Source organism: Eulemur rufifrons, chromosome 29, assembly GCF_041146395.1.
Source record: "Eulemur rufifrons isolate Redbay chromosome 29, OSU_ERuf_1, whole genome shotgun sequence".
Lineage (NCBI taxonomy): Eukaryota > Metazoa > Chordata > Mammalia > Primates > Lemuridae > Eulemur > Eulemur rufifrons.
Window position 1 is genome coordinate 8,592,443 of NC_091011.1, and position 22,702 is coordinate 8,615,144.

Genomic DNA, 22,702 nt, shown 5'->3' on the forward strand with positions numbered 1-22,702 from the left:
ATTCAATAGTTTAACAGAGCACTGTCTTTCTGGTTTTTTTTTTTGTTTGTTTGTTTGTTTTTTTTGAGACAGTCTCACTCTGTTGCCCAGGCTACAGTGCTATGGTATCAGCCTAGCTCACAGCAACCTGAAACTCCTGGGCTTAAGCGATCCTACTGTCTCAGCCTCCCGAGTAGCTGGGACTACAGGCATGCGCCACCATGCCCGGCTAATTTTTTCTATATATTTTTAGTTGTCTGGTTACTTTCTTTATATTTTTTAGTAGAGATGGGGTCTCGCTCTTGCTCAGGCTGGTCTTGAACTCCTGACCTTGAGCGATCCTCCCACGTCGGCTTCCCAGAGTGCTAGGATTACAGGCATGAGCCACCACGCCTGGCTGTGATTGTCTTTCATTTTCAAAATGCAGCTTTGTATACCTCTCCCCCAACTTTTCCCACCAACTCCATTTAAAGAGTGTCCTCGTCTGCCCTCTGGTGGTAGCTTCTTAGTTATTGCTTCAAGAACAGGCTTGTAAAAATTGGGTGAACTACTAACCACAGTTTTATCTTAGCAGAAGCCTTATTTAAGTTAAAATGTTTATCCTCTAGATTTCATAGACACCCAAGAGAGGTTAAAAAAATACCACCAAACAATGAATTTTCATGGGAGAGGTAGAACCCAGCCTTGGTTACTGAGCACTTAGTGAGAAAACCCTTTCTGTAGTGACAGTCCTGGCGGGAGCCCTGTGAAGTGAGTCCCTGTCATTTCTACGGAGAAAGAACAAGGTGACTGGCGCTAATAGGGGCAAAGTGACTGACTGTCTAGGAAGAGGCCATGCAGGGCCTGTGTTTCCCCTCAGTGCTGCGCCCCGAGGAGGAGCCACAGCCTGGAGGGGAGGGGAGTGACCAGGACCCCAACAATGACCCCTGCAGGAGAGCAGGAGGGCAGCAGATGGCTGTCAAGGCCCAGGGAGCCCAGGGGTAGCGTCTGTGCCAGGCAGAGCTGGCGGACTTCAGTTGCAGCTTGAGCTCTGCATGCGCCCCCTGTGGGAGGCTTTGAGGGATGGTGCCACAGAGCTGGGCTTTGGGTGCCCGAGAACCAGGTTTAAATGTTGGCTCTGCCGCTTCCTGACGGTGTGAGCTTTGCCAAGCTGACTGGTGTCCCTGGGCCTCCGCCATCCCATCTCAGAGCAGGAACCGCACTTAACGTCTCAGCTTTGTCGTGGAGATTGATGGGAAGGGCGTGTGCAGCGCCTGCCGTGTCAGTCCTGGGGTCTGCTGTTCCTCTCTGCGTCATGCCAAATCCACGCAGGGCCACAGAGCTGCTCTGGGGCAAGGACAGGGGTGGGAGGCAGGGGAAGGGAAACAGGAGGAGCCCCCGGAGATCCTGAGCCCTGGAGGGTCTGGAGGGACGGGAGGGATGGCTGGGAGGAGGCCTTTCTAACTGTCAGATGGGAACCGTGTTTCAGCAGCCTTCCCACACAGCCCCCGAATTTGGAAAACACAAGGTGAAAAAACCACAGAAGCAACTCTCCATTCATAAAGCAGCCAATGCTGTGCTTAGTAGATTGTGGCAGAAACATGGATATGGATGGAAGAGTGGTGCCAGGATGGCTGCGATCATACGACTGTGCGTAATTGAATCTTCCTCCCTTTACTCTCTCCCGCTTAGGTGTCTCCCGGCCGCCTGCTCCCTCTGCTTGCCCGGCCAGGCGCCTGCGAGCGCTGCGGAGCCTGGGGGTCTCCATCTGCGCTGCCGCAGCCACAGCCCTCCCTGCGGCGGAGCGGGGGCCGGTAAGGCCCTGAGAAAGGGCGCAGCCACCAGAGCCCAGTCCTGGGCACCCCGCAGGCGGCCTTTCATCCCACGCCACGGATGAGGAGGCCGGTTACCGCTCAGGTTTCTAGATAAAGGAATAGAGAAAACACGGGCCAAGCAGCTGTGCAGAGCGCCCCCCTGGCGGGGGGCAGCTCGGGATTTGGAGGCCCCGTCCGAACCGTTCCCCTGGGCTTCCTTCTGACCCGGAGGGTTTATGAAAAACAAGTTGCTGGTGCAGGGCAGCAAAACCCCACCTACACCCTCTTAGGGTTCCAGCAGGGCAGAAAAATGACGTCAATTAACAGAGGAAAGGCATACACGTTGGTTTAACCTAGGTCGTACATGGCCCGGGAGCCCTCATAAGGAAACGGAGACCTGGAGAGGCAGTTCGAGTCTGTTACTTTGAATCGGACAAAGAACAGCAAACTGTGAACACGTGACAAGGCACAGGGGCTTGGGACAGGGCAGTTAATAGGATGGAGACGTGACTAGGAGGTAAGAGTTAGTTTAACAAGGTTGGTTTGTATAGAATTCTCTTGGCCTCAACTTCCCATCCTTAATGGCAAGATTGTTGCTTTTTTTTTCTAGTATGGGGAGGACATCTCTCATGTGGGAATTTCGTCTTCTGCTTTTTAAGAAACAGAATGAAGGTCAGAGTGATATTCTGACACCTGTTTTTCCAGTGCCTCTAACTGAAACAGTCAATATACCAGCCTGGTATATTTTTAGCTCCTTCACGGGGGCCACCCCTGACCGTCTGCTTTAGGAGGGCTGGAGTGGGGCTCCGGGGTCCCAGGATCCACACTTTGAGAACCACTGAGTCCACAGTGGGGCCCCCAGAGCCCAGTGGGGGGGACGCTCAGGTTGTGGGAGATGGCTCCATGACCACAGAGTGGGGTTTTCTTCCTCCTCAACACCGAGGGACTATGTCCATTAAAATTTTTAAAATATAAACCCTAAATAGTTTCCTGAAATTGAATTGCTAGTATTCCTTTAAATAGAAGGAATTTTTGAGTTTTCAAATTAGGCTATGCATTTGGTAGATCTGAAGAGCTGTAAAAATACTGATTTTTAAATTTTTAAAGAAAAATTTTAAAAAGTCTTAAACTTTTAAAGAGACCAGTTTACATGGGGCGTGGGGGGGGGGGGGTGCCTGGCACCGGTGCTGAGTCAGTGCACAGCCGACTCTTCTGGGACTCTTCTGTGAAGAGCATATGGAATGGTTTCATTCACTTAGTTCATTTCTGCTTTAGTGATGTATTGGATACAATTTTATACTTTTATGTATTTTTATGATTTTTAATGTAATTCTTCCTGTTCAGAGACATGTCAGCTTGTGTTGGGAGGTCAGACTTTTTCTACAGATAATTTGAGCACAGTGACTTTGATGACTAATTGATTTCAGGGAAACATAAGTGACTTTACTACTGTAGCTCATTCCAAAACATTTTCTAAGTGTTTCTTCCTCACGGACATGTCAAGTTCAGGAAATTACTTCATACCCAAGTCGGCACATTCAGCCTGTGGTTGGCAGCTCAATTAACACTCATAACATATTTTTACAGAATCCTCAGGAACATGGCCTTTGATTATTTTTCTTCAGCTTTTATTGTCACAAGATATTAATACAGTGTGCTCTTGACAGTAAATAGTGGGGTTGGCTCAAAATGTTCAAATTGGATTCAATATTGTCCTGGAAAGTTGAGTGTGTCCTGGGAAACTAGGGAAAGCTGACTGCCTGTGCCGCTGCTCGGGGCGCAGTGATTTGACACCTCCCCCCTGCGAGGACGGCCCTCCTGGCCCACCACAGCTGGGAACCTGCCGCTCTGGGCTGCCCTCCGGCCTTCGGGCCCCTGCCAGGCAGAGACTGGTGTCGGTGGAGCAAGGACAGAACCGTGTTCCCTTACAGATGCTCAGGTCAGACAGAACGGCAGCAGGTGCGCTCCTGTCCCCTCCTCACACCCCACCCTCCGTCCCTCCCCTCCAGCCTGGGACGGGTAGGGGTGGGGGCTGCGGTGAAGGTGGCACTTGCACCCAGGGCAGCCGCCTGACTTCTTGCTCAGGAGCCATCTCCTAGGTCTCGCAGAAATATTTTCTTTAACTTTTATTATGGACATTTTCAACCATCCACACAAGTAGAGAAAATGGCATTGCGGACATTCATCAACCCGTCATCAGCTGTGTGTTCCATCTGCTTCCCGCAGACAGGGGACACAGCAGGGCCCTCGGCATCCTTGCCAGGTGGACACTGACCCTGCTGGCTGCCTGGCCTTCTAGCCCTCAGAGATGGGAGGAGTGAATGCTGGCCAGGTCCTCCCTGTGGTCACGGCCAGTTTGGGAATATCCTGCCTTTAAACTTTGGGATGTCTTTATTGGTCTTCCCATTCATGTGGCAGATCCCCACCATTCCTTTGGATTGTGGTTTCTCCCCCTTTCCTCCACACCCCTGAGTTGGGACCCTTCACCCTCCTCATTTTATGACCAGACCAGTGAGTGTGTTTCTGGAAGAGGCATCTTCATCAGCATGGCCGGTGGTCGCATGTTCCCCGACATCGCCTAGTGTGTGCTGCACCTAGGACATTGTATAAAGCAGGGAAAAAGAAAGAAAAGACACCAAACCCAGGACAGGCAACCCAGTCAGATACATCACAAGGACGTGTGCTTTCATGATCAGCCCATTATAGGCCAGGGTGGCTTTGACCTCACGTGTGACTCGAGGCTGCTCTAGCTCCATTCTCTCACCTGCCTCGCACATTGCAGTCTTCAGAGTTTGTTTTCTCTCTTCTCTAGAGGTCCACGCTAGCCATGTGCGTTTTATGAGTGATGAGAAGCATGGCTGTCCTCCAGGTGCGTTGCAAGGGCAGGAAGGAGACCTGGAGTCGCAGGACCCATCCCCATCGGCTTCATGGGAGAAGGTATGCTTTACGGTGAACTGCTTCTGTATCTGGGGAAATTAGGCTTTTCTTCCTGAAAACAGCACATGTATACAGTGCAGCTTGAAAATGCCTCCACATTTCAGTGCCCTCAGGTGGGGCGTGGGGGCAGGCCCTCAGGTGGCTTCAACACAGGCAAAGCTTCCAGCAGCCCAAGGCATCAAAAGCCCAGTGTTTTCGCAGAGAGAGGGGAGCTCTCAGAAGGTCTCTATTAATTCAGGTTGTGCTACCTGGAGGTGTATGCAATTACTTGCATCTGTTTATCAGGGTGGCTAACAGAGGTGGAGGCTAAAGGCCTGGGAAATGCCCTAGAGATGGAGGAGCAGCTTGGGGGAGTGACTCCTGCCTGCTGGGGTTGGGGGCACAAAGAAGAAGAGAACTCCTGGGTGGGACATGCTCCTCACTGAGAATGAGCTTGGACTCCAAAAAGACAAACACAGCCAACCCAGAGCTGTGGGCTTGTTCAAATTCAAAAAGCCAGTTCTCTGGAAGCTCCTAGAACCTCTGCTGCCCTTGGCAAAGATCATCCTGTAGTTCATTTTTTCGGTATTTCTTGTAGAAAGCAGCATTAACCCCCCTCCCCTCCCCCACGCACAGTAAATTTGACAGGTTATGTTGAACTTGATCCTAACCCACAGTGTTTGTATCTGGGAGCTCTTTATGCTCCATTGTTGCTCTTGGCAGGGAAAGTTCAAATGTATTTTCAGGTTCCCAAGAAAGGCTATTTAGCAAAGATGAGCATTTAATAGTCCGAAAACAGGAGGCTGGGGAGAGGTGTTTCAGAGGGAGGCGGTATTACCTGCATTTCTCACACCACACAGTGCAAATAGCCACATACAATGCTCCCCAAGGTTTTCACCTCCCCCACCTCATCCAGGCAAAAGGGGGCAAACCTCCTGCTTCTTGAACATGTGGTGCAGATCTGCTTTGCAGAATCACCTTTGGAGCTTAAAAATCAAACAAAGCAAACCCAACGCTGGGTAAGTCTGACCTCTGAAGATTCTAACAGAGTTGGTTTGGTGTGGCCCAGGGCACTGGTGCCTTAACACCAGCCCCCCACCCCAACCGCCGCATCTGCTCCCAGATGACTCCAATGTGCAGCCATTGGGAGCTCTGCTCTGGGCACAGATGGATGCCTTCAAGGTTTGACCATCATGTCCCAAGGGCCCTGGTGCTGGTGAAGTGTACAACAGGGGCCTCTGGTTCTGGTGACTGTGAGACCCCGCTCCACAGCGTGCCCCAGCTGCTCTGCTCTCTGCAACCTCCTGGAGCTGGCCACTCTCTGATGAAGGCCAGGTGGGGCCACACTCCAGGGCCTGCACGTGTCGGCCTTGCTGATTGGGCATAGTTATAGGACAGTGTCTTGCAAAGCTGTCTCTCTCATGCTGCTAAGCAGCTCGTTGCACCTTTTGGGGGTTGCAGGCACGTGCAGCTGCCTCAGCCTCTGGGTTTCACATCCTCAGGAAAGTGCCAGGATCCACCCTGGTCCTGCTCTGGGAGGCCACAGTGGGGTCCCCTGTTCAGATTCCACCCTGGCCTTCCTGACACGTGCTTGTGTTTTTCTCCTGAAAGCTGAAGCCTCTGGCCTGCTGCACGTGGAGTAAGCGGCCGGCTGGCAGGTGGCTGGCGCGTGCCCAGTTCCATGCACACGCCCCAGAGAGGGGCGAGGCTGTTGGTTATTCTATACCACCTGTCAATTGGTGGGAACTATTAATACTTCTGGTGAAAGTTATGTCAAGAACCAAAGTGAAGCCTTGGGCCCTCAATCTGCAGGACAGTGGCTGCTTTCTGCACCCACGTCCACAGTGGCCGTCGTGAGGGCGGGCCTCCCGTGTTTGGCAAATGAGGTGGCTAGCCTCCAGCAGGCCAAAGCACCTCCCTTCCTGTCATGCCCTGGGTGCCTCCCTGCTGTCCTGGTGCCACAGGAATTGAGGTGTTGTCACAAAGAGAGCTGCAGGGGTCAATGTGAGTTCAACCAAAGCCTGGCTGAGATAGGCACTGGGTGCTGCTCAGCTGCCCATGAACACCCTCACCCTGCCCAAGTTCTTAATTTGCTCAGGCCAAGCCCCCTGGAGCTGTCCCAAGTTCTTTCTTCAGCTCCACTTGCTTCTAGTCCAGCACCCAGCCCTGCTGTCTGGACCGGCCTCACAGGCAGCCATCGCCCACCTGGCCAGACACATGGGAGGCCTGCTGTCCTCAGGGCCATCTGAGCAGGTCCCCTGCTTTCACCCCTGCCCCCCAGTGGCCAGACTGATGCTTCCCCAAAATAGGTCAGATTGTGCCACTTTTGTGCTCAGGACCCTCCATCTCATTCAGAATGAAACTCCAGGTCCTGGTCCGACCGCACCTGGGTCCCCCAACTCTGAGGTCACTTTCTGTCCTTTCCTGGCGCCCACGGGTGGCCACAGCTCCACCAGCCTCCTGACACTCATCCAACGAGGCAGGTGTGCCTCTGACCTCCACACAACCCTGCGTTCCTCTTCCTGCGGCTCTGCTCAGATGTCACCTTCCTTGTCCTGGTGCACCCCACCCCCACCCAACTCTAATTCCTCAGCCCACTTTATTCTTCCAGCAGCACGGCCAGCAACAGCTGCTTTTACATATGTGTGTCTATTTTCTGGCTTCCTCGGGGAGAATGGAAGCCCCATGAGAACAGAGCTGGTTTGCTCTCTGCACTCGCTGCTGTTTCTCTCGTGCCCAGTACAGTGCCTGGCACATAGCAGGGGTCAGCTGCTATTTTGTGAATGAAATAGCATTACTTTCCCAAATGCGCTGGGTTTTCATAAGCAGCTCTCACATTATTTCATGATTTTTTTCTTACAGAACATTTTGAAAACAGCTAGTAAAGGAGTGTTAAGTGTTAATGGAAAAACAGAAGCTTCTCTGGATTGGGATGGCAGTGCCGACAGGTAGGTCAATGAACCACAGCTCAGTCGTGCTTTTCTGAACATGCAAATGGCAGGGGACTTACAAAGCATTGCTCAGAAGTCAAAGTCAATGCTTGTTCCTACAAAGGCTGGGGTAGGTTAAAAAAATGCAACTCTTAACATGACAAAACAAAGAATGGTATTTTGAAGCTAATTTGCAGGACTAGCCAGGTAGTGTGAGACACCTAACCCTGAATGTTGGGAGCCATACTAGGTGGTGCCATATAAGACTCGTCACCATTTCTATTGTGAACTCTGGAAAGGAACCCAGTGAGCCTTGCTGAGTGCAGGTCCTAGGGACAACGATAACTGGTTATTTCACGGGTGCGCAGCATGCAGGCTTGAACACAACAGCATTTGAGGAACCCTGAAGACATTATGCTTTGAGAAATAAGCTAGTCATAAAAAGACAAATACCATATGACTCTACTTATGTGAGATACGTAGAGTAGCCAAATTCATAGAGACAGAAAGTAGAATGGTTGTTGCCAGGGGCCGGGGGAGAGGGAATGGGGAGTTGTTGTTTCATGGGGATGGAATTTCAGTTTTGCAGGATGAGAAAGTCCTGGAGATCTGTTGCACAACAATGTGAATATACTTAACACCACTGAACTGTACAGTTAAAATGGTTAAGATAGTAAGTCTTATGTTACTGGTTTTTTTTTTTTTTTACCACAATTAAAAAAATAGCATTAGGCAAAAATTTTAAAAAATATTTGGCCTTCTGGATGCTATAATGTCACATTGTTTGTGAAATCTATGGTTTTACTCCTTCTAATGGAAATTAAACATTTAAGCATACAAAGAACAAATGCAACCTTTCTTACTTAAAGGAAGACAAGATTGAGTGAATGCGGACGTCTCCTCGTTCTTCCTCATTACTATCCTAATGCCATTGCTTTCACCTTCTGTGTCACGTCCAAAGGCAGCTCCTGGTGACGGCCCGTCAGTGTCACCAAGAACGGCTAAATGGATCACAGTTCTCTCAGATCTTCCTCCAGTCCACCTGGTTTTTACTTTTGACCTATTATTTATAATGTACCTTTTGTTTATTTGTAACCCCCTCAAAAAACACACCCCACCATTTGTTGAAGCTAGGCAATAAATGTGTTAAAACTTATAGGATACAATTCCCCACTTGGAGAAGTTCAGTGCAGGAGACCATGGTACAAATGGTAAATGAGAAGATGCCACTCTACTCCAAACTTCTTGGGATTCCATAAAGGAGCAACGACCCATGTCTGAGAAGACACAGGAGAATTGAGATTGGGCTTCAGCAGTTAGGTAGAAGTTTGTTAGGGAAAGAATCACTCCAATAAGAAGGAACATTCCAATGAAAAGGAGAAAGGCAGGCAGGTGCTAGAAGTTAGCATGTTTTGGAGTAAGTGGCTAAATCACGTATCTATCTGTAGCAGCCCCCTCTGCTAGGCTGTGCTGCAGGGACAAACAACTTCACTACCAGTGGTTTATAATAGCAAAGGTTTATTTTCTTGTCTCCTGTGGTCCACATGCAGCTCTGCAACCTATGAACTCTTCATTCTGGGGTCCCAGCTGAGGTAGCAGGCCGGCTGCAGACAGACCACTCCTGGGCAGAGACACGCAGTGGTTGGCCCTGCAAGCCTCTCCCAGGAAGCAGCCAGGCCTGGTGTGGGTGGTGTGGGGGGCAAGGCTCTCTCACGGGAAAGGGGGCCGGGCCTAGGGCTGTCTTACCAGACACTGTGCTGGTGTCTGGTAAGAACTGGGGGGGGCGGGAAGTGGGCAGGAAAGGCTGCAGGAAGGATGGAGCAGCATGTTATCTGAGCCCTGGGAGCCCTGCTTGGGAGTGTGTTTCATCTCTGGCACTCTGGGGTCAGCAGGATGTCAGAATCAGGGGCATGTTTTGTTCCATGTGGCAAGTGTAGAAGGAGGAAGAAAGCTCAGAGCAGATGCACGTGCCCTTCTGTGTTCCTGGGGCTTTCCCACCGAGCCTTGGGCCGTGGCCCTAACATTCCAGAGAGCAGACTGGGGTGCAGGTGGGGGAGACCCTAACAGGACACAGCCAGGGCGGAGCACAATGCTGGCAGCATGCCCTGGGAGACCAAGGTCCAGGTCTACCCTGTGACCAGGGAAGCACACAATTCAGCCACTGCGTGGGAATTTAGAAAAAGAAAAGCCAGTGAGGGCCACGGTGTGAGGAAAGGCCACTCCTCACACCTGACTCTGTTCCAGGACTCTCTCAGTCTGAGTCTTTGCTGGCAGCAGTACTGAATGGCCAGGCCCAAGGCTATTGCCTTTCAAAATCCGTTTTGCTAACAGTAAGCCTTCCTTTTACTGGAAGGATTTTTCTGTGCCTCGGAAGTTTGATACCTTAGGCCCTTTTGATTGTCCTTCTGTGTGGCATTCAGTCCAGGGTAGAGCGTCTCTGCGTGACATTCTCACTCCTCTTGGATTCTCCTGGGCAGATCGGTACACTCTCTGGAGCCCCAGTTAAGAAAACGTGCTTTATAGCTCAGGCAGGACGATTTTCTCCAATGCTGGGGTCAACTAATGAAGAATTTTGCAGTTTATTTTTGAGAAAGTATTTACAAACTTAGCTAAAATGTAAGTGATTGTTCAGTTAAAGAGAAATCGTCAGCTGGAATGAGTGTTCCCTGAGCACCTCCGTGGGAATGCTGTTCTTGCCTCCGCCGTGTGGCCTGCGCATGCGTGCGGGGCCAGGAATCAGCACAGCGAACTAGCAGGGCGGGTTCTCCCTGCGCCAGAGCCCCCTGGCTGCCCTCCCCACGTCTGCTGGGCTGGCGCCGTCCTTACCTGGCCCTCAGCGGTAGCAAACCTGACGGGGCTGGGTGAGCAAACCTCTGGCCAGTGTGCGTGCGTGGGGAGAAAGGGGCTTCCTTCCTGGAAGCAGAAGACCCTCTTAGCTCTGAGCAGAGTGGGGCTGGGTGGGGGTCCCACTGTGTCTACCTCCTGAGGCCTGTGAGCACAACCCCTGCCCCAAGCCAGCCCCGGCTCTGTGCCCTTGTCACTGAACCTGAGCAGATACACATGTCCCTTTCCTTTTTTCCTGGGACTCAGCTAAGACATGCTGGATTGTTTTTTTTTTTTTTAAAGAAAATTACTACATTAAGAAGTAAAGAGGCCGGGCGTGGTGGCTCACGCCTGTAATCCTAGCACTCTGGGAGGCCGAGGCGGGTGGATCGCTCGAGGTCAGGAGTTCGAGACCAGCCTGAGCAAGAGTGAGACCCCGTCTCTACTAAAAATAGAAAGAAATTATATGGACAACCAAAATATATATATACAAAAAAAATTAGCCGGGCATGGTGGCGCATGCCTGTAGTCCCAGCTACTCGGGAGGCTGAGGCAGTAGGATCGCTTAAGTCCAGGAGTTTGAGGTTGCTGTGAGCTAGACTGACGCCACGGCACTCACTCTAGCCCGGACAACAGAGTGAGACTCTGTCTCAAAAAAAAAAAAAAAAGAAGTAAAGAGATATGAAGGGAAAAAAAGGAAGCAAATGACTAGGATGGGGAACAGAAAATATATCACATTAGAAACAGCTGAAGTGGCTTAGGATGCCTCTCTGGGAGGACGGAAGATCCAGGAGGATGTACCATTGAAAGTGCCTGGGAGTGGGCTTCTGGCGAGGGAGTGACAGCACGTGCGTCCCTGTGCCACGAGGCCCAGAGCAGCAGGCCGCAGCCTGGCTATCACAGTACGCGTCACAGCACAAGGACGTTGCACTGGATTCTGAAGCTAACGGAGCGTGGCCCCCGGGGGGGTCTGTTCTCTGCAGTGCTCCGTGCAGTGCAGGTGCCGATGGTGAACGCTGGCTCGGGCACTGGGATGGTGACTGCCGTGCAGAGGGGGCTGAGGCACTCCCCGCCTCCAAGGCTCAGAGCCAGGACTTGCCTCCTGAGCCCTGACTCTGTGCCCCAGGGACACGAAGGTGGCTCTCATCCCTGCGCATTCCTAAGCCCTCGTTTCCCGCCAGGCTTTGAATGCACAGGACTGACAGTAGTTGCCACCAGGCCTCCCTCCGAGGCCCCTCTTGGTTACAGATGCATTCCTGGGACGGTGTGGCGGTGCTGCTGGGGAGTGCGCAGCAACGCACTCTGGCCAGGCCCAGGCCCCACAGGGCAGACGGAGGTCACTCTGAATGTGACTAGACCCTTTAGGGTTGAAGCAGTGTCCTGGTGGGCACCGATTTTAGCAAATGGCTTCAGTAGGTTCCACTCTACCAGAAGGCTTCTCCCTAGAGGACCTGCTGCAGCCTTTCTGGTTTGGTCTGTGACCACATCACCTGCCTGTGGAACAGGCCTGCGGTCACAGTGAGGATCTTTCCCGCAGAGCCCTGGGGACGACTGATTGGCAGTCTAATGAGCCAGGTGTGTGATTGAAGCACGACCAATTTTCATTTTCCTTTGTGTTTTCTTCACATTCAGAGCTCCCCATGCACCTTCCATCACAATCACAAGTGTCTGGAGTGGCAGTGGCCCCAGGTCCTGTCACTGGTGGTTATGTGAAACCGGGAAAGCCGACGGGACACTCTTTGGTCCACTCCAGGTTGGTATCTGACCTCTGCCGTTGGATTTCATCAGAAAGCTGCTGCTGGGAGTCTGGGAGACTCGCCCTTGTGCGGGTGGCCTCGGAGTTTGTCAGGGCAGCATATTTGATCTCTCTGAGTCCTTTGGACACGCTCGGGCAGTTTGAAGGCATTACTAAAATTTGTCACCACAGTAAGGGTCTGTCTAGACTTCACATTTTCATTATCTGCAAGAGCGTCATCTCTCAGCTGTCAACTTCATAGAGCTATAGATGGCCTTACAAAATCGCTAATTTTCCATTGGCCTAGCTGAGGGGGCAACGTGCTAAAAGCAATCCTGAAGTTCCGGAAGAAATGTGCCTTGTAGTTCCAGCTGGCGCCAGCGGGGCCCTCTCTTTGCTAATATGCTGCAAAGTATGAATCCTGTCATTCTCAGGCACACACCCGAATAACGGAGACCTCAGCAGCAGCAGCAAGGCTCTTCGTTAAGTTGGCTTTTTGACAAGGGAGGACACAGAGCACTGATGCCAGACTAGGCTGTTCAGTAAACCCGCACTGCTCTTAAACTTTAAGGTCCAGGGCACCTCTTCTGCAGCCGCCCTCTGCAGCTCCAAGACCGAGGCCTCCTGCTGTGTCCTGGGACTGTGGTGCCATGCAGAGGGCATGGCCAGGCAGCGGCTTCCTGGGACTGTCATGATGGGGACCCCCACCACAGCGGCCGGACCTGCTCAGACCAGCACCCAGCAAGCACCCCTGTGGCCAATTTCCCGTTTCCCCACTTTTCCCAGAAGGTAGGGTGAGGGTGGTGAGGAGGCCAGCACCCTTTCTCGACCCAAGTCGGGAGCCATGCCCAACCTGTTGGTGATCTTAGCACCTCCATTGTTTGCTTTAATTATAGTTGCAGTTGAAGCTGCTGCTTTTCAAGTTACAGTGGCCACAGAGCCAAAGACGATGTAGTTGGCCATTGTTTGCCATCAGAGACCCATGTCACTTGGTTGCCTTTATTTTTCACATCAGACTGAAACTTTGTCTGACTGTGTGTATTTAAAGGGGACATGAACAGCACACTTGGAGAGGAGGGAAATACGAAAGAGCATGAAAATTGGTCATTAAGATACTTAAGCCATTTCCACTTCCATGGAAGTGTTCTCTCCCTTTTTTTAATCTTTTGTTTATGCTGCCAGCTACCTAACTGTACCGACACTATATGCCTCACCCTGGAACAGCTTTTAACAGAAAAATGATGGTCATGAAAGTCCTGTATTATTGGAAGCTGAAGATTGAACAGCCTAGACTGTTCCCAACACCCTAACTCATTTGCTTAACGAGGAGCTACGTGGAGAAATGATGGCAGCCACCCCCACATGGAGCACAGTGACTTGTGGGAGACACCACCTTTCATGTCTGTAAATTCAGTGATGAGAGAAACGATTTATATTTTACTATTAATGCAGCTAGAGCAGTGGTTCTCAAATTTGTGCTGACCTCAGTGTGTCCTGGGCTTGCTGGCCCACCCGTGTTTCTGACTCAGTGGGGCTGGGCTGGGACAGGAACCTGCATGTCTCACAGGTGCCCAGGGGATGCTGAGGCTCCTGGCCCCAGGACCCCACTTTGAGCCCAGTGAAAGGGAAGCATTTCATCAGGTTTCTCAGACCTTGCTTCCAGCTTGCTGTTCCCAGGCCTGGCTGTCTCCCGCCTGCCCTCCCTCCCTCCCTACCTGGTGACATGTTCCTGAAGCCTCTGCCTCTCTTCCACAGCTCCCATGGCCTTCCGCCTGGCGCTTCCCACACCCCCAGCCTCTCAGCTTCCCAGTCTCGTCCCGAGAGGCTCTGTCCCCTCAGTCCATGTCCTCCTGGAGCCATCCCAGCTCAAGATCCTGGTAACGCCATGAATCGTGTCGTCTGTCACTTCCCAGAAACAGAAGCTCAGGCACCTCCAAATCTGGGATTCCGTGTTTACGTGGCTTCCGCAGTGGCTCTTTGTCTAGTGATAGATTTTGGAGACAGTTCTGGGGTTGAAATGAGGATTCACGACATGTCTGAGACAACAGTGGTGACCGTCTACCACCAGTATGGGACAGGTAGGTACAGCACACTGTGTCCTTATCGGGCTGGGAAGGAGATCGAAATCCCACTCCATGCCTCTGGACTCAGTCAACCTCGCTGGCTCCAATAACATACCTCAGGGTACCCTGTGCGTGTAGTGCATGTAGGTGAGTCTGTGCACTGTTTTGCACTATGACCAACTCTTTACACACTTTTTCTCATTGTATCTTTCCCTCTACTCTGCTAGGTAGATGTGGTGAGCCAGACGGATTTGCCCTGAGGTCACACAGCTAATACAGTGGGCTTCTTCCTGTGCAGAGGCAAAATTCTGAAAACAGTTACTGTTGAAAATCACTTAAATTAAAAAAATAAATAAATAAAGGACGGGCAAGAGATTTGAGAGGACACTTCACCAAAGAGGTTGTAAAAATTGCAAATAAGCACGTGAAGCAATGTTCACTGTCATAGTTTTTGGGGAAATGCAAATCACAGCCACAATGAGATACTAGCATACAACTCTTAGAATGACTAATGTAAAAAAAATGCTGACAATATCAAGTGCTGGTGCGACACAAAGCAGCAAGTACTCACACATTTTTAGTGGGAATGCAAAATGGTACAGCGCCTCTGGAAAATGTTTTAACAGTTTCTTTAAAAATTAAACATATGCTTACCATACGATACAGCAGTAGCAGTCCTTGGTATTTACCCAAATCAGTGGTTGGCTATCTTTTTCTCTGTAAAAAGGTGGATGGTCAATATTTTAAGCTTTGCAGCCATACAGTCTCTGTCACTACTCAATTCTGCCATTTTATAATGCAAAAGCAACCATAGACAATATGTAAATGAACAGATGTGGCTATATCCTAATAAAATGTTATTTATGAAAAAGAAAAGAAAATCACTTAAATTGTCCTTCAAGTACACACACAGACACACATGTAATATTGCACTTTATTTTACACTAAAATTTCCAACACTTTGTGTTTCCAGCAAAGTAAAAAAAAAAAAAAAAAATCTTTATACATTTAAGCCTTGGACCCATTCTACTTAGACAATCACTGAACCCGTAGAGATGATGGTGTGAGCAGAGAATTCTGATGCTTTCCTGCTTAATGGCAGAATTTAATTTTTTTCTTTTTCTTTTGGAAAATTATGTTTTGGACACAGTACATTCTCATGGTGCAACCCCCCACATTCTAGAAAGATGTAGACTAAAATGTCCTCTTCCGCTGACCCACAAGCAACCACTGTCTTCTATTTCTTGCCTCTGTCATGTATATAAGCAAGTGTGAGTGTTATTTTCCTTTTTTCCACAGAATGGAAGTACACTATACAAGCGTACCGTACACAGTGTCCATGTTTAGTCATTTGTTGTCTTACATATGCTCACAGCTTTCTTGCTTGCTTTGTTGAACCTACATATCTTTTGATTCCCGGCAGTTACTTACGAAGCAGCCTGCGTTATTCCACGACTCTCACCTCGTTACCGATTTCCCTCCCCATTTGCTGTATAATTTCTGCATTGTCAGGACTTATAATATTTATACTTTTTCTGTCACCTACTTTCCCACATTTGTCTTAGTTCTGGTTCTAGAGTTAAATATGTTCAGTTCTCCCTCTTAGTCCTTTTGCCATAGTGTCCGCATTTGGTTCACTGACATTTGCCCTCTGATAGAATTTTTAGGAAGACTTATAGAATAAAATTCTCTAAGTTCTTGCATATTCAAAATTGTTTGCTGCCATTATATTTGAATGATAATTTGCTGGCTCTTGAATCTTTGATCACATGTTCTTTTCGTGAGGACTTTCCTCCTTTCTTCACTCTATTTTCTCCTATTAGTGGTTCTCCGGGTGTGGGCCAAGCAGCGTGCTCACCCGAGACTGGTCTGAAGTATAAGTTCTCAGGCCCACCCCAGACCTCCCGAATCAGAAATCCAGGCAGTAGACCCCAGCAATCTGTGTCTTAAGAATCTCTCCATGTAATTCCCCATGCAGTCTTTCTTATGCTTTGATGACTCTAGGGTCAGCCTTCTTTTTCTCCCCCTCACCGATGACTTAATGTTTTTGTCCAGCTGCCAAAAGAATTATTATTTTATATTGCAACCCCAGTAGCTTTACTAGAATGTGTCTCAGTGTTACTTTCTCTGGCACACGGTGTACCTGTCCAATGTGTAGATGCGTGCCATTGTCCTTTGTTTCAGGGAAGATTTCTTTAATTATATCTTTAAATATTTTCCTATTCCAATATGTCAGCTTTCTTTTGGAGAGACAGGTCATACATGTATTAGATCTGTTTGTCCTTTCTAATTTTTTGTTCTTCATTTTTATTTCATCTTGCCTGCACTTCTAATATTTTCTTCTATATCCCTTCTTTCATATTTAGAAGTTTCTATTCCACATTATTCTTTGCAATGTTGCCTTAATTTCTTTCATTTCTGCTCTCTGGTCTTGCATCTCAGAAGCTGAAAATTCCTCAAGTTGTTAAGTCTTTTTATCTCATTGTGGACAAGGTTTTTCTGATAAATGATCTTAATCTATTGAGTGTCTCCTGAATTTCCCCTCTTAACTCTTGTAGTGTCTTATATCTCCTAAATGGTTTTTCTTCCCTTCTTCTCTTCCCCCTTCCTTCCTACTTCCCTCCTTCCCTCGCGCTCCCTCCCTCCCTCCTTCCCTTCTTCTCTCTTTCCTTCCCTGTCTGTCTTCCTTCATTTCTTCCTTATTTCCTTCCTTCTTCTCTTTCTTTGAAAGAGTTGCCTTTTTTCTGAACTAGCTATTCTCGAGTGGAGTGTATGGATGTGTGTGTGTGGTGCATGGCACACGTGTATATGTTGATGGTATTCGCAGCCAGTGAGTCCTTTTGCCACTGAGTCCTCACTTCAGGGCATCTTCTCTTCTTCCTCTAGGACAGTTCCTGCTCATCCATGCTTGATATGTGCTGCTTTTAGCAGCTCCTGCATCTGTTTTGTATTCTGAACATGCTAGCTACCTCACAGTTTCACACTCACACACACACACACACACACACGCACACACAAAAGAAGTAGAAAGGAAGAAAGAGTTTTTATTTTTGTTCACTGTTTTCCTTTTGGATCAAATCCTAGAAGATTAAGTGGAAGGCCACGTCTCTGTGTTCAAATCAGAACCTGCTTTATTAATTTTAAGTATCTACAACTTTAATACTTGCTCATTGATTTCTTTTGCTTTAAGAATAAAATAAGGAATTGGGTATTACATTTCCCATCAGGGTAAGTCTAAAGTTAACTTATGAGTAAGGTATGAGTAAGATTTGGTCACACAGTTCCAATGCCAAATTCCTCTGAGTCCATAGAGGATTCTCTTAATTATTATATAAACTGCCTTTTCTAACTTGTGGTCATGAAATCTGCCTTTTAAAATAAAACACATAGCACACTCTTAATTAAGTCTGGTTCCTGTGAGTGTGAGAGCCTGCATGGGTGTTCATTTTCATTTTGTACTCATTAAAATCCATGTGCAGAACTTTCTGGACACAGTTGTGAGAAGTAGTATTGCAAGAAAATTGGAATAAACTTACAAATGATGTTTCAGCATTTAAGATGTAGCTTCCAAGTGAGGATACAATTTGGGAAAGGATACCCATTTCTTGCATATGTTAGCTTGACTCATTTGGTACCAGATGCCCTTCTCTCTCATCACAGTGTTCACAGTATACAGTAGTCCTCCTGTGTACCAGCCCGTGCACTGCCCTTCCTCAGAGGTATGCTGCTATTCTTTAAAGTCATTCCCTCTTTTCTATATACTGTGCTGCTACTTGCAATTTTTCTAGATCCACATATTCATTCCACATAATTTGGATGCAGAGAGTGAAAAGAGAAGATACTGTCTTAATGCCTAAGAAATCATTGCGTACTCTAGGCCTGGGACAAATCATTTGACCTGTTGAACTTCAGTATTCCATTCTGCAAAACTGGACTGGTCACGTGATAAGCCTTCATTGATTATCTACTAAGTGCTCTGTGATGACGTTTTGGGACAAGGAAGACAGAGAGTGTAGTAAGGCTGAGGGAAGCTGATGCAAGTTCTGTGGACAGATGTCGGGTGGAGCCACAGATCCTGCCGGGGTTGGGCAGAGACTCACGTTAGAGGCCAGTTGGCCAGGTGGAGACATGGGGAATGATGTTGTAACCGGAGGAGACTGTGACAGGGGCAGATGTGTGATAGAAACAGGGTGTCTGAGGAGTGGAGCCTGGTTCTGCATCTATGGTGAGTTGGGTGTGTGCCTGGGGGAGCAGAGGCCAGTGGTTGGGACCAGCCTCCAAGGGCAAGGGCCTCCACTGCCGATTTGCTCTTGCGACACATCGGGAGCCACCCAGCATATTCAAGCTGAGGAACGACGTGGTCAAATGTGCAATTTGACCACTCCACACTGTTATTCCTGGTGCTAAGACCTGAGGATAGTTTCTGTCATGGATATTAATAGAAATTGACTATTGTGTGGGTGATCAGGATTAGAGAATGGCTAAGGCCTCTCCGTTTCAGTGGAATTGTATCCATAGTTTATTGCTGTGTTGACAAACCACCCCAAACTTAGTGCCTTAAAATGCAACCACGCAGTTAACTCACAGTTCTGTGGGGAGATCTTCAGGCTGGGCTGGTCTCAGATGGGCTGGTTCATGGATCTGCAGCCAGCTGCCCTTCAGCCAGGTGACTCTCCTCCTGGAGGGGGCTGGCCCTGGCTGGGGCCATGCAGCAACTCAGTCATGTGTCTCTCACCCTTCAGCAGGCTTGGCCAGGCTGCTTCACATGGTAGCAATGACAGGGGTCCCAAAACAAGCAGGACAGAGTATGCCCAAAGGTGCAAGCACTTGGCAAATCCATTGGCCACAAGACCAGCGCCCATCTGAAGGGTGAAGAAATAGGCTCCATGACTTAATAAGAGGAGCCACAAAATCATATTATAGTCGTATTGTAAGGGTGTGCAAACAGGGTCAGGGTTTGGGACCATTTTCGTAATCTGCTTAATATTTCTTCGATATATTCCCATTTGGCTGTTTAAGGTGTTTGTTTTTGTTTTTTGTTTTGCTTTGTTTTGTTTTGCCTAGCTGTGGGATGACCAATATTTATTTTCATTCTTATGAATATTTCCCACTGCACAGGATTGGCTACATAATTCTCAGGGTCCAGCAGATAATGAACATGTGAGGCCAGGCCCCTTGCTAAAATAATTACTGAGATTTTCAAAGAAGCAGAGCATTAAACCACACACAGAGCAATGTGGCGTGTGGGGCTCTGTGCCACCATATGGTCACAAGCCCAGGCAGTGCCCCTGCTGCCAGGAGGGGAGGAAGCATCACCATTATGCTATCAGTTCCCTTATTGGCCACCCCACTATGACAATTCTACAAATGCTGTTATGCCTGCTTTTAAAAATCCATCAAATGTCCATTCTCTCTTCTTTTCCAGAAGGAGTCTATGTGCTCAAGGCTTTTATTTACCATGAGTTTCCTGGAACTGAGGTGGAGCTTGGGCCTTATTATGTGGAAATCGGCCGCGAGGCCCTGTCTGTGTTCATGAACTCTAGCAGCGTCCATGAGGATGAAGTTCTTGAATTTCTCGGCTCCCACGTGAATCAGCAAAGTAAGTCCTCTGTCTGGAGACTGAGCAACCAGACCTCAGCTGTGAATAAAGCAGGAATCTCTCTGCTTTCATTGTATCATTCGCATTATGGCGATTCTAAATTTGAAACAACATCGATCATTTATTCTTCCCTCATTCAGAAAATATTTCTAACAGACTACTGTGCTCAGGGGGACACAAAATGAAGTCAGACAAGGTCCTAGTCCAAGGAATTTGTCATTTAGTAAGGGCATTAAGATATGTATGGGAACAAGATGAGATAAGACATAAAAGTGCCTCAGGAAGGGCATGGCTAGGGCAGTGAGATTTCAGGCGATGGGACTGTGCCCAACAGCAGGGACAGGCATATCAGGTAGGAGCTGGCGGCACGATGAGGCTTGGGGCACGGGCCGTTCTGGGCGATGGCATGGCCGTGAGCCAGAGCACAGAGCCGGGAGACAGCATCGAGCGCTTGCCCGAGTGTGCCAGGTGCCCTGCTAGTGCCTCTCAGGTGCCTCACTTCATGCTCACAGCTACCTGTTGGTTTTACACGGGAGGGACCAGAAGCTCAGAGGCAGTGGGGGTCGGGATGGGGAAACCCAGCCACATACCATGGAGGGACGAGTCCCAACACACCACAACGGAGCCAGCCGTAGGTAGGCCCAAAGTGCCCACCTGCATGAACGGGATGAGGCGTTCAAGTTTCTCAGAAATAGGAAAAAGCAGACTCCAGTGAGGGGGTGGGTCCCAGTGAACTCATTTGCATGAGAAGTCTTTCTAACTTCCACACATTTACATACGATCAGCCTGGTGAGAACCTCTCCAGCCAAGAATGATAAAATATGTATGGGAGGATTTTCTTAACCTGCCTATGTACCCTAACTGGCCAGTTGGTCATTCATATTGACTTGTCTTAACTAAACCTGAATAAATAAGCAGCCTGTGTGGCCAATGTGAGAGCGCAGTCCTCGTAAATCCCTGCTGGTTCCGTGCCAGGATTCAGAATCAGAAGGTCTGGGTTTTAATCCAGCCCTGGGAGATTGATAGTAATCTTGTGCATATCTGTAAATTGTACTTTCCTGACACTTTTTGACTACTAGATTGTGCTCAGAATTAATTTTCAGGCATTGTTGATGAGACCATGTCACTCTTATTCATGCAATAGTTATTTTTCAAAAATTCGAATGCATTGCTAAAGGAAAAAATATCCATTGCACTTTATCTCTGTTACAAACAAGCAGTTTCTCTTTATATAGAGAAAAACTATGCAGGAGAACAGTAATAATAATAACTAACCCCACCTCCCTTCTTAATATTTCTTTATGATAAATGAGTTATTCCAAATCTTGGACATCACAGTCCACTTCTAGAAAACAGTGTTTTATATCTGCCTCCTAATACATACATACATATGTATGTGTATGCTGTGTATGTACGGTGTGGGGTGGGGTATGGGGGCTGTGTTTGCACATGTGGTATGTAGGCATGTGGTATATGTGCAATGTGTGTGTATTATGTGTGGTGTGTGTGGTATGTATGTGTAGTGTGTGTGGTGTGTGTATATATGTATATATGCATGCAAGTCCTATATATATGTATATATATAGGACTTAAATGGGTGAGGCCTATCTTTGGACCCCCATTCAAGAACCCTTGTGAAGTAAAGACTACTTAGTGTACACATCGGAGGAATACTTTAAAAACAAGGCCATCTAGCAAAGTAATTAACATATTTCAAAGGAATTAACATATTTACTGCTATGTAGGGAGTTCTTGGGAGACATAGAGAAAATATTTAAAGAAAATTTTAATTAGAGAAATTCTTTGATAAAGCTTTTGTTTCTCAAGTCTGTTTGATTTCAGAGCACATACTTAGACTTTTGAAATTTATTAGAATTCAAAGAGGCAAAGTTAAAAATGGAAAAATTGACTATGTGTTGCATGAGATGAGTGAATTAAATTAAGACTGTTTTTCTCCTTTTTTTTTCATTTTAGGCACTGTTGTTATGCATCGTTTCCCATCTATTCCTTCATGTAACGTGTCTTTTATTTCTCAGACCCAAGTGGGTGACAGCCAGGCTTGGCTCAGCATGACTGTTTGGTATAAGATGCAACGTATGTTGTTGTTTTAATTCCAGATTTAATAAAATCTCCCTCACAAGATCAGATGAGATTAGGAGAGCCATAGCCAGCACTAGGTTTTATTGTCAGGTCTGCCTGAGACATCCATGCCCTTGAACAGGGTCTTCATTCACCTGCAGTTTGTTCTAGGACTTTTCTAGAAACCGTAGGCATTAAGGCTTCCCTCTGAAGGAATGAGAAGGTGGGTTATCACAGACAGTCATCTGCCAGCTCCACATACCATCCTCTTTTGAGCAAAATTCCAGAAGGAGCTGGCCTTATCGCCTTATGAGCTATTACCTTGATGGCCTTTGAACTCGGGCCAGCACTGACTACCAGGTGTCCCCGGCTGCATCAGGCACAGTCCTGCGTTCATGCTCAGAGGCTCCCCCCGCCCCCGTCACGCACGTCCACAACAGAGGCACTAATATCCCAGCCCTTCTGTGTTGACGTGGCCGGACCTCCCTTTCTTTCGCCACAGCTGTCTCTGTCTACACAAACGGAACTGTGTTTGCCGCAGACACAGACATTGTGTTTACGGCTGTTACCAAGGAAACAGCACCCCTGGAGTTTGTGTGGCATTTTGGAGAGGACCCACCTGTGAGGACAACTTCAAGAAGCATTAAAAAAAGACTCAGCATCCCCCAATGGTTGGTAAAAACGTCATCATGTTGGGCAGCTGTTTGGACTGCAGCCTAAATTCAGTCTGAATGTTACCATGCTACTAATAAAATAATTTTAAGGGCATTACATTATATTATAAT

The 22,702-nt window shown here is 48.2% G+C and overlaps 1 protein-coding gene across 1 annotated transcript in view; it reads left to right on the forward strand.

Moving 5' to 3' along the window:
* The first annotated feature begins 813 nt into the window (after positions 1–813).
* PKD1L1 (polycystin 1 like 1, transient receptor potential channel interacting) overlaps positions 814–22,702 on the forward strand; it is a 133,938-nt gene continuing 112,049 nt past the window's right edge. Inside the window, exons 1-8 of the mRNA XM_069461631.1 lie at positions 814–959; positions 1,651–1,772; positions 4,585–4,709; positions 12,748–12,965; positions 13,932–14,254; positions 19,665–19,838; positions 21,813–21,932; positions 22,420–22,588. Of these exons, the coding sequence (XP_069317732.1) occupies positions 814–959; positions 1,651–1,772; positions 4,585–4,709; positions 12,748–12,965; positions 13,932–14,254; positions 19,665–19,838; positions 21,813–21,932; positions 22,420–22,588 (1,397 nt within the window). The remainder of the gene's footprint in view (positions 960–1,650; positions 1,773–4,584; positions 4,710–12,747; positions 12,966–13,931; positions 14,255–19,664; positions 19,839–21,812; positions 21,933–22,419; positions 22,589–22,702) is intronic.